Source organism: Mesocricetus auratus, unplaced genomic scaffold, assembly GCF_017639785.1.
Source record: "Mesocricetus auratus isolate SY011 unplaced genomic scaffold, BCM_Maur_2.0 Super-Scaffold_100006, whole genome shotgun sequence".
Lineage (NCBI taxonomy): Eukaryota > Metazoa > Chordata > Mammalia > Rodentia > Cricetidae > Mesocricetus > Mesocricetus auratus.
In genome coordinates, this window is record NW_024429190.1 from 100,185,091 (window position 1) to 100,197,201 (window position 12,111).

The 12,111-nt window shown below is 52.0% G+C and overlaps 1 protein-coding gene across 6 annotated transcripts in view; it reads left to right on the forward strand.

Moving 5' to 3' along the window:
* Galnt15 (polypeptide N-acetylgalactosaminyltransferase 15) overlaps nt 1–12,111 on the forward strand; it is a 31,746-nt gene that overhangs the window by 8,549 nt on the left and 11,086 nt on the right. For 5 of the 6 annotated variants that reach the window (XM_040747760.1, XM_040747758.1, XM_040747757.1 and 2 more), the window contains exons 2-5: nt 4,114–4,280; nt 6,878–7,082; nt 9,088–9,123; nt 10,644–10,811. In XM_040747760.1, the coding sequence (XP_040603694.1) occupies nt 4,114–4,280; nt 6,878–7,082; nt 9,088–9,123; nt 10,644–10,811 (576 nt within the window). The remainder of the gene's footprint in view (nt 1–4,113; nt 4,281–6,877; nt 7,083–9,087; nt 9,124–10,643; nt 10,812–12,111) is intronic. The other variant, XM_005077711.4, reaches the window with a different exon arrangement.

Genomic DNA, 12,111 nt, shown 5'->3' on the forward strand with positions numbered 1-12,111 from the left:
TGCTACTATCCTGCTAATGACAATTACAGCTGTGGCCCAGGGCTTCCACAGACTGAAACGCAAGGCTTTGGGGGCTGGACAATGCAGACACGCTCAGTGTGACTGTGCATTTAACAAGATCCCTTTGATAGCGGTGCCCCCACGCATCAGAGCGCTCTGAGACGGCCCTCCAGGGGTGTCCTCCTCGTCAGAGTCCTATCTCAGTGGCTGGTCCTCTCTGAACTTCTAAAGAGCAAAGTCTCTGGATAAACATTCTGGAAGGTTTGTCTGGATGCTGCCCAAGGAAGGCTGGCCCTGGCAGGTAGAGCTGTTTCTTTAGGATACTTCTTGGGTCTCTGATCAGGGTTCAGACCCGTGACTCCCATTTGTTGCCCATCTGTGATCTAGAGCAAGGAGCTAGGCTCAGAGGTAACTAGGGACGCCATGGAGTCCCTCCTAAGGGTGCTACTGCCCTCAGAGGACGTGTCCTACGGTGAAAAATGGCAGGCGGCAGGGGCAGCTTCCTCATAGACTCTGCCCTTTTCAGGCACCTGTGCCATCTCTGAGCATCTGGGCCACTCTCCTAAGTGTTTCTCTCCATCCATGTCCTGACCCCAGCATCCCCACGCCTTACCAGGAAGTTGCTATTCATAGCAATTATCCACAGGCAAGTAACGATGTTAGGACTTTTTCATGATGCTGGAAGTTGGCTTTATGACATTATTAACTCATCCTTGAGAACAAGATCAGAGCCTTCCTTCACTCTTCGAACAAAACATTTTTTTAAAATTTCAGATTTATTTATTTTATGTCTGTGAGTGTTTGCCTATGCCGTATGTATGTGCATCATATATGTGCCTGGTGCATGTCCGAGGAGGCCAGAAGCAGGTATCAGATACCCTGGAGCTAGAGTTAAGGATTGTTGAGAGCCATATGTGGATGCTGGGAACCAAACCTGGGTCTTCTGCAACAGCAACCAGCGCTCTTAACTGCAGACCAGCATCCGAGGGGCGGTGGCGAGAGCTGGGTTACGGAAGGCCAACAAATGTGTGCTTCCGCAGTGGGAGCAGAGAATCAATCAGTAATGCCAACCTGGCTCCAGGAGACTGACAGAGAGCTTTCTACCTTGGCCGAGCACCACAGCCCGGCCATCTGGTATAATGCGGTGACTCAGCCTCTTCAGAGTCACCATCCGAATGTGTTTGCCAAGTTTACAGGGCACATCGAGAGGCAGGGAGAGGAGGAATGCATGGGAGCCTGGTCCTGAGATCCTGGAGTGTGACACAGACAGGGAGCATGCGTTGAAATCCTCCTTGTCATGGGGACTGTCCCTTTGCATTCAGGCCACACTCCTTACCTGGAGAAAGGTGGTGTCCCTGTGCCGGCTAATTGGTGATGTCAGTGGAAAGGGCAGGCTCCAAACCTGAGCCAGCATGGGTCTAAAGTCCTCTGTTTAGGCTCTCCCAATGCTCCACTCAGAGGATGAGTCAGTGTGGGCTGGGGGGTGGGAACCAAAAAATTGAGTTGGTAAGGTATTTGCCAGAGAGTGGAAGGAAATTCGAAGCACTCCCACCATTTAATAACAACAACACACACGACTTTCAAGGTCTCGGCATAAGGGACTAGTCACCTTCAAAGTCCCAAGGCCCTTGTAACTTCACTCCCTCACTCACAAGCTGAAGAAGGCTGCACCACAGACACGGCGACAATGACTCGTGTCACATTCAACACACATATTTCAAGGGGCAAAGTGACCTACTGACCTGGGGCCTATTGCCAGGATCAATCTGTTTTTCATTGACCTTATTAGTTCAATTGATTTGAAAATGACTTAGAAAAGATACATCTCAAAATAGAAAATTGTTGTTATTGTACATGTGTGGTAATAAAAGTTAAATATAAATCTTGTATTTTGGGATATGTTTCCCCAGCCCCAGGTCCATGCTTGGTCCCTTCCCTTTCCTGGTCCCGGGAAAGACCTGCTCTGCTCCATCCTGCTGGGACAAACACCCCAACTCTCAGAGGTGAAAGAAATGTCAAGGGCAGAACACGGCTCACATAGGAAAAAATTTACCTCCAGTGCCAGGATGGTTAGAACAACTGGTTAACGCCGATGTCACAGAATGGGGGGGTCACATCCCAACACAGACTGATGTGTGTGTGTGTGTATGCCTGTGTGTGTGTGTGTGTGTGTGACACACTGGCAATTAACCCATGATCCTCCTGACTCAGCCTCCCAGGAGGGAAGGTTACATGTGCAGGGCCACACCTGACCGCCTGGTCACTCAGTCTTTAAGGATCAGGAGAGACACAGACACAGTCTGTGCATCTGACGTTTTTCTGAAAATCAGAGAGGTCTGGGAAGAGGGGCATGGATTTCTGCTGGCTGGCATCGGCCGAGGCTTTGGAGGTAGGGAAATAGGATCCGGGTCCCTGCCCCTCTGGGTGCCTGTCAGCCCACAGACAATAAATAGTGCTCTCTCTACCCACAAACAGAGGGGTCGGAGCACCTAGAGGAAGTTGTCCCAAATAAGCTCTAGGACCTTTTTAAAGACTGCTGTTTTTTTAAACAACTTGGGTGGGACTTAAGGCCATGTTGGACAGAGCAGCAGCCCCGTGGTGCCCAGGAGGACGGAACGGATGGCACGCAGGGAAAAGCCTGTTGTTGTTTCTGGAGCACTGTGTCAGTCCTCCGGTTGCATTGCAGGACTCAGAGGGAGCAGAACTCACACGGTTAGCTGGGCCTACTGTGTGTTCTTCCCGCCAGCCTGGTCCCAGAGCCGCGTCAGTCCCAAATGAACACGCAGGACGCTATATTAATTATGAAGCTGTTGACCGTTTGCTTTAATGGCTAGCTCTGCCTTAATTATTAACCCATAATTACTAATATGTATTTTTATAAGGACTTATCTTTCCAAGGACACCATCCTGATGCATCCTCTCCTCCTGGGCACACATGGCGACCCTCCTCTCCTCTAGACTGCATTTCCCAGAATCCTCCTCAACTCCTAGTCCCACCTATCTTGCTTTCCTATTGGCCACCAGTGCTTTGTTTATCTGCCAATAAGACAACATATACACAGAAGGACTTCCCCCATCAGCTGGGTGACACTCAGGTGATACTTAGCTAATTAGCAAAAGCTGTGGACATAGCACAGAGTGGGTCTCTTTGCTTAGATGAGCTTCACACAGCTTCACAATGTAGTTCTAGTATCCTCACTGGGCAGAGGAAATTGAGCCCAGAGAAGTATCCAGAGAGACTTGTGGGAAATGAGCATTTTCTGAGTTCTTATGAGCTAAGCACTTTTTTGTCCTTTATTAATTTTTAATTTAAATTAAAAAAATCATGGTTTTACATACCAATCCCAGTTCCCTCTCCTTCCCATCCTCACATCCTGCACCATCTCCCCATTCCATTCCCCCATTCACTCCTCAGAGAGAGTGAGGCCTCCCATGGGGGATCATCAAAATGTGTCCCTCAGACAGGGCAAGCGCCAACACTGGTCACTCTGACTTCTTTCTGAAGAGAGACCCAGAAACAAGCCTCATTTTAGCATTCTAGGAGGGTCCTTTTGTGAAGTTCAACGTCACCGTTTCCTCCACAGTGGACTCCACGACAGTGAGTCAGGCAGACGCTGAGCTGCTACATCCCCACAGGGCTGAGGGGCTCATATAGGCCCTGGGGTCAGGGTATCCAGGCAAGGACGGCTGAAGCAGAAATCACCTAGGAATTCTGAAGGGAGAGTGTCTTGGGTTCCTTGTATCACTGACAGGACCTAGTGGAGCCTGGCCCCCTTCCTGAGTTTCAGGTCCCTCCCCAGAGACAATGGCATTATCATTCATTCCCACTGTGTAGTTGGGGGGTCATCATCTCCGTGAATGGGATCAGCTCCCCTCAGGTACAAAGAAGGTGCTGGGTTCAGCAGAGCAGAGTTCTTGTGACCCGAAGGCAGAGAGTCAGAAGGTCGTGCTGTAGTGTGTGATGGGATGCTTGTGTGGCTACTTGAAGAAATCCCAGGAGAGCATTGGATTGGAGGGATGCTGTGGTTGTAGTGGCCCAGCCTGAGCTGAGGAGGGGGGAAGGGGGAGGGGGGAAGGGGGAGGGACTGGCTCCCTAACACTCTTCTCCTACAGGTGTCTGCAGCAGTACCCAGCAAGTGGCCTGCCTACCGCCAGTGTCATCCTCTGCTTCCATGACGAGGCCTGGCCCACGCTCGTGAGAACCGTGCACAGCATCCTGGACACAGCGCCCAGGGCCTTGCTGCAGGAGATCATCCTTGTCGATGACCTCAGCCAGCAAGGTAACTGAAGTTGGCGCCTGGATCACTGGTAGCGCCGGCCTTGGGCCAGAATGGGGAGGGAGGGACAGAGGGAGCTGCAGTTCCGTGTCAGGCAAGGTTCCCCCTTGCAGAGCTTCAGGCAAAGAGGGAACATCTACTCCAGGGTGAGTGATTTACTACTGAAGGGCCCCAGAGGAGACCAGTGGACAAAAGAGGAATATTCCAACCAAGAAGAGTCCTGGGACAGGAACTCCCAGGAGAGGGTACACCCAGAGGCCCCTGGGAGAGTCGCTTCAGCCTGATTCTGTTGGGGTTCTCCTCCTCAGGCGCCACCTCGCCCTATTAGCCTCTCCACAAGATGTGCTGTCTAAAGAAGGTGGTCTTGACAAGGGTGCTCACTGTCTCCTGGGTGCTGGGCAAATCCTGTCCAGACGGGACAGGCTAAGAGGAGCAGAGGTGAGCCCAGAGCCCTGACCATAGGGTTTACTTGGCTGCTGCAACTGGCAGGAACTCACGACAAGAAATAAAGAAAGAAGGCCCCGCCTGACCTCCAAGTGAGCGGGTCTCAGCTTCTGCTCCCCGAGCTCCAAAGACAGGCTTGTTAAAATGTGTGTCTGCGGTGCAAGTGGGAGCTTGTAATCCCGGCTGCGGAGGGAGCCTGGACAGGGATTCCCAAGTCCAAGAAAGCCAGTTTATAATACAGATGGGGTTCCAGGTCAGTTTATACTACAGATGGAGTTCCAGGTCAGCTTATACTACAGATGGAGTTCCAGGTCAGCTTATACTACAGATGGGGTTCAGGGCCAGCTTATATATAGATAGAGTTCAAGGTCAGTTTATACTACAGATGGGGTTCAAGGCCAGCTTATACTACAGATGGGGTTCAGGGCCAGCTTGGGCAATTTAATAAGAACACGTATAAAACGTTTTAGAAATATGAGCCAGCTCTTACCTTTCATCCTAGTTCCATGGAGGCAGAGGCAATCAGGTCTCTGTGAGTTCAAGGACCATCTGGGCTACATGTTGAGACCCTGTCTCAAACGAACATGCCAAACCAGATGGGCAAAAGTCCACAAAGCCTCAGTATTCCACAAAGAACTATAGGCAACAGGAAGGCCGGGAGCAGGAGAGGTGCTTCTCTGCAGGCAAGAGTTCATCAACTGTTTATTCGATGCCAAACAGCCAGCCCTGTAACATACATACGAATAACATTGTGTAGACTCAGCAGGCTGTATTTACATATATGGCACATTTATGTGTGCAGTAACAATCAGTGGGAAAAGGGGCCCTAAACTTGGAGGAGGGCGGGAAGGGATATATGGAAGGTTCTAGGGGGAGAAATGCTGTAATTAAATTATAGTCTCAAAAAGTAGAAAAGAAAACTAACAAACAAAGGGTTGTGTCATAGTCCCGTAGTAGAGTGCTCGCCTGTCCTGTGGGAAGCCCTGGGTTCCACCCCCAGTACCGTCACTGGATCACCCCAGAGTCTCTAGATCTGGGTTGTACCCAGCTGAAGCTGGCCAGGTGAAGCGATGCCATCATCTGATGGGCCCCACATTTGCGTAACTACTGATCTGGTCTTTTCTTGGGGGTCAAAGTCCTCCACTCTTGCTCAACTGACATTTAGCAGCCCCTCTGAGTTAAAGGGAAAGCAGAGGCTGAGCCCTGCGGAGGTCTGCACAGCCCTTCTCCAGCCAAGGCAGACTGGAGGTGTGCAGCCTCTGTCGGGGCTTTCTGGGATCCTCCTGTCTTGAATTTGCCAGCCTGGCCTCCACAGAGGGTCAGAGCAGCTGGAGGCACTGGGGTCGTGTGGGATTAGCAAGGCACATTTGGCCAGCATTTGTCGAGGTTGATGGGCAGGCAGCAGGCTGGGCTGCTTGGTAAAAGAGCCTGTTAGGGTCCCAGCTGGGGCAGAGCCCTCCAGAGAACAGGCCTGTTGTCCCTTTCTGTCAGCTGGTGAGCTCTGGCTTCCCTCGGTGATGTAGGGTGACTCAAGAGTTGTGAGAAGAAATAAACCTTTTTTTTCTCCCCAAGTTGCTATTGGTCATTGTGTTTTATCACAATAGAAACCCTCCCAAGGCCTCAGCTGCAGCCCTTCCCACCCGAGGGCATCTGATCCTTGGCCAGCAGCTTGACCACAGCCCTCGCATCCTTCCAAAATCCCACAGCTAGACGTGCCCCTGGCTTCTCATCTCCCTCTTCTCGGACTCACCCTGACACTGGGATGAAACCCGAGACAACACCCGTTGGCTACCAGCTGGGGTTCCATGACTCCCTGTTCCTAACCCCCTTGTCCACTGCCTTTGGTCGGATTGTCTAGACCAGAGCCGAAGCCGGGGTGTGCGAGCAGGTGGTTCTCTTGAGGGGTGTACTCTCGTTTGGAGATCATTCGTGAGGTCCCTCCTCTTCTGGTTTTCTACTCCACCACCCCCCTGGTGGCTAACAGAGAGGACTGGGCCATCGCAAACCTTAGAAATGACCACCCTTTAGTGATGCATTGGAGGCCCAGAATCTGGTGCCCACTGGGGTCTCTAAGTGAGTCACCACTGAAATGCTCATCACAGCCCCGTCCCACGCGGCATCTGTGACCCCCGTTGACAGGACCCTGTCAATTCCAGAGCAACTGAAGTCCGCTCTCAGTGACTATGCGGCCCGGCTGCAGGCTGTCAAACTGCTCAGAAGCAACAGGAGGCTTGGCACCATCGGGGCCCGGATGCTGGGGGCCGCCAGGGCCACGGGGGACGTGTTGGTCTTCATGGATGCCCACTGTGAATGCCACCCTGGATGGCTGGAGCCCCTCCTCGGCAGAATAGCTGATGACAGGTAACTCGTTCCGCCCAGGATCTGCTAAACAAACAGCGGGTCAGGGAGAGGCATCCCGGGCACAGACTCTGGGAACAGAGCCTCCACCCATCATTTGAGAAGCACGGTGGTCTCCACTGACTGCTGCCGACTCCTTGGGGTTTCTGGATGCTTGGGCCTTGTAAGAAGCGTGGGGAGTTCCTGCTGGAAGGGAGGCTAGAGAACATCTTCTGTAGCGTCCGGACACAGCCAGTCCCGCTAAGCTGACAGGAAGAGCAGCACCCAGCACGCTTGTCATTGCCTCTAACTTTGACGCCGTTTCCATGGAGATTTTAACACACAGTGGGGGAACAAGTTTCTCAAGTAGCCTAGACCACAGGTCATCCAAGCCCAGGCGTGTGCATAGTGCTCCCAACGACACCGAGTCTGGGAAGCGAGGAGTGGAGAGGGCCTTTCCACACCCCCTGAGTCAGCGTTGTTTTCACCCCTGTCTCTCGTCTTTCCCACCCGCTGGTTCTCATCTCCCCTGCTTCCTAGGCCTGGCCTATCTGCCATGCCCCTTGTGTGAATACCCTATTGGGAAAGCATAACCCTGGTAGCCAGGGGTCGGGAGGGGCTCAGGCATTCACCACCCTGCCACTCAACCAGGCCTGACGCACAGTAGGACCTCCTGGCTCCCACCCGGGTGGGGTTGTCAGAACCAGACCTCGTGGCTCCTATTCTTGCACTCTGTGGCCAGCATCATTAAGTTGGGGGTGATTGCACAGAAGAAAAAAAATTCTGAATCAAGACAGACGCATTAGCCCAATTCCACGATGGACACCTCTGCCTGCTTTTGGCCTGTGTCCCAGTAAGTAAAGGAATCGTGCGCTGTGTTTAGCACCAGGCCGAGGACAAGAAAAGTTCACTGAGCCTGCACGGAGGCCTTCTTTGATCCTGTTTCGTGGGCCAGCTCTCTCAAAATCCTGGAGCCTTTGTGGGTCACAGGTTTCCTGGACCATTTCCTGGGTGTTAAGTCCACCCCGGTGTAACAGATGGGTGACTCAGGGGCGTCTTGGGGAGCGCCTCGCCCTGCCTCATGATTTCACGCTGAAAACCCCATTTGTGGACATTTGGGGACTAAGTAATGTTATTGTCCCCTGTTTCCGTGACCCCCTCCCTGCCCCTTGGAGTGGCTCAGGCAGGTGTTCCTGCTTCTGTTTCTTGAGGAGGAAACTGAGGCTCAGAGCACTGACGCCGCGTGCAGAGCGTGAAGTTCGGGCGTCCGTTGGGGCTGCCCAGTGCCCAGTACGACCTCGTCTTAAGAACCACTGACGCCCTTCACAGAGAAACGGCCCCTCTCGTCTTTCCCTAGTGCTGGGACGTGCTGAACGTGACGTCATCCCTCATGTCAGCTCCTCACACGAGCGCCACCCCAGAGCGCCAGAGTCCTCACTGTAGGAGGAGGCAGAGGGTGCTGGAGAGTCTTGGCAGTCCTCTGCTGTTACACATGAGACACCCTCAGGAGTTCCAGGAGCCTCCCGTCCAACCAACCAGCCTACTACCTACCCCTCCCCCCCTCCCTCTCTCTCTCCCTCCCTATCTCTCTCTCTGTCTCTCTCTCTCTCTGTCTGTCTCTCTCTCTCCCTCTCTCCCTCCCTCCCTCCCTCCCTCCCTTTCTCTCTGTCTCTCTCTCTCCCTCCCTCCCTCCCTCCCTCTCTCTCTGTCTCTCTCTCTCTCTCCCTCTCTCCCTCCCTCCCTCCCTCTCTCTCTGTCTCTCTCTCTGTCTCTCTCTCTGTCTCTGTCTCTCTCTCTCTGTCTCTCTCTGTCTCTCTCTCTCTGTCTCTCTCTGTCTCTCTCTCTCTCTCTCTCTCTCTCTCTCTCTCTCTCTCTGTCTCTCTCTGTCTCTCTCTGTTTTATGCTTGCCCCAGTACTTCTGGTTTTGAGTGTGATGTGGCCTTCTCTTCCCATGCCTGCTGCTCTCTGGGATTCCACCATGTTTTATGCTCTCATGGCCTCTTCATGGCTTCTGGCCCACCTTGCCCAGCTCCTTGAGAATTGGAAAGAAGCCTATGTCTGCAATGTGAGTAACCCTATCTGGACTCTCCACAGGGCACTTTGAGCAATGGGCAAGCCTAGTACCCCAGTCTGTGTAGCTTCCTCAGGGACTCGGCCGCCAGCTCTCCTGAGCTGCTCCACACCTGCTCACAGCACAGCACACCACACCAGTCCACACCAGTCCACACCAGTTCACACCACACCAGTTCACACCACACCAGTTCACACCGCACCACACCAGTCCACACCACTCCACACCAGTCCACACCAGTTCACACCACACCAGTTCACACCACACCAGTTCACACCGCACCACACCAGTCCACACCAGTCCACACCAGTCCACACCACACCACACCTCAGTGAGCGCTAAGATGCTCTGGCCTAAGTGGCAGAGCTGTATGCTCTGTGAGACAGAAGGGGTGGGTGGGCTGCTGCCTCTGGAGCCTGTGTCGGGAGACATTCTGTCATCAGATGAGGACCCAGTGTCTCCAAAGGAGGAAAACTCTCTAGGAACTTTCACTATACGGGTGCAGAGGGAGTACAGAGGGGACAGTGTGGCCACCAGGCAGCTGCTTTGCCGAGCCATAGCTTCATCCACACCCTGGTCAACGAGCCGGAGTCCGCCTTCAGCCCTGGGCACCTGATCCTGACAGGGAGCTCACCATCCTTCATGCTCCTCAAACACTTGTCATAGCGCACTGGTTATGTTGTAATAGACAGCTTTCTTTCTTATTGCTATTTTGTGTCTGTGCGTATGTATATATGTATGTGTGTGTATGTATATGTGTGTGCGTGTGTGTGCATGTGTGTGCGTGTGTGTATGTATATGTGTGTGTATGTGTGTGTGCACGTGTGTGTATGTGTGCGTGTGTGTGCATGTGTGTGTGTGCGTGTGTGCGTGTGTGTATGCATGGGCAACACAAGTGTGGTGTGAAGTTGAAATGAAGGTCCCTGTGAGCTCCTGACGTGGGTGTTGGGAACTGAACCCGGATCCTCTGAAAATCACCACTGCTTTTATTAACCGAGCCATCTCTCCAGCCCTGGAATAAAACGTTCCAGTGTCTTCTTTTATCTAAGGAAACTGTAAAAGTAAAAGTTCATTTTATAATACGTATGGTATTTGAGATGCTCTCCGGGGCTAAATGACTGTGTCATCCCAGGTTGTTGTCCACGACTGCCTGCCCTGGTTCCTGTCTGAGGCACGTAGAGACCTGAAGACACAGCACAGTGCCACACAGAAGAAACACATGTTCAACTAAAGCAGTCATGTTATAAAGCAAAAACAGCTGGAACTAATTTTAGTAATGTAAACCCAGTACATTCAAAATATCGGTGTGTAATCAATATAAAGATTATTGGAAGTTTTCACATCTTTATTTGTAGTAATTCTTCTAAACTGGGATTATTGCCTGGGACAAAGCACAGATTTAAGGCCAGCAGGTGTGACTGGCCTGTGGCTGCAGGACCACACATATAGATCTTGTTTCTGTCCTCCCGCCGGTAAGTTGTCTGCATCGTTTCAAGACTCTCCGTTCTTTCCAGGAGCCGAGTGGTGTCTCCAGTCATAGACGCGATTGACTGGAAGACACTTCAGTACTCTGCATCCGAGGGGTTGCAGCGAGGGGTGCTGGACTGGAAGCTGGATTTCCGATGGGAGCCCCTGGGGGAGCAGGAGCAGAAGGCCCTCCCATCCCCCATCAGCCCTATCAGGTGAGTTCCACACTTGGACAGCAGGCCATTTCACCCAAGTCCCAGCTTCCTGAGGACAGTGCCTAGCACATGGGACAGGTATGAAAGCCAAACAGACAATGCGTACAAAACGTTCAGCCAGTTGCAATGCTGCTGTCTTTGTGATATCAATAGAGTCCAGAGAAGCCCTTCCAGAAGCTTCTGTGGATGCCCAGGGTGAGAAGGCGGCAGAAGCTGAGCTGACCATGACCCCAAGTAACACAGCAAATTCCTTGTTCTCAGGTCCCTGCTCAGAGAAAAGGAAGGATTAGCTGGCGGAACACTGTGACGCCACAATTCTCAGTTTAAACCCAGCTTTGAAAGCTGCTACTCCTGTGCTTGGTTTCTGAACAATTATTTTATTTCAGTAGTTTTTTTGTTTTTGTTTTTTTTTGTTTGTTTGTTTTTTTTTTTTTGCTCTTTTGTTCGTTTTAGAAATTCTCTGCCAGGTAACAAACCACTTCAAATTTAGCATGTGAAGCAGCTGTCCTCCAAGCTCACAGGACTGCCTGTCTCTGCTCCATTGTGCCCAGGACACAGACAGATTTAATTTCCAACTTCATGACAGTGGAAATCCAGGGTAGCCAGCACCTAAAAATCACATACGTCCCTGCTATGCTAAGCCGGATGCTGGTACACATCCGCAGTCCACAACTGTAACCACAAAATCCAAAGCCCTCTGGAAACCATGTATGCAGATGTGGACCTCAACTGACATGGTGACCACGCCCGCTCTGAGAGTGGTCACTCGATGACTGAAGACGTTACCATGGCACCTCACTACAGAGTGCGGCCAGCAAGGCTGACAGGCGATGTCATGCATGTCCCTTTCCAAAACCCCAGATTCTGACTCAAAACACACCAGGAGCCAGATGCAGCTGGTGCCCACCTGATATCCCAGGAGAGATCACGGGTCTGAGGTCAGCCTGTGCCGCACAGTGAGACCTTGTCTCAGAAAGCAAAGACAAAGCGGCAACCAACAAAGGAAAGCAATAGCATTATGAGTTTCAGGGAGGAATAGTGAACGCAGAACTGCACCCTTCATACTTAGTACGGCACACGTCCAGGGCCTGGCACTGCATGCAACTTTTTATTTCAATCCCTGCAAACCTCCGCTGTGAACTGATTTTGTGTTTGAGACGGCGTTGCACTATGTACCCCTGGCTGTCCTGGAACTCACCACATAGGCCAGGCTGGCCTTGAACTCACAGAGATCCTCCTGCCTCTGCTTCCCAAGTGCTGGGATTAAAGGCATGAGCCACCAAACCTAGTTTGTTTAACA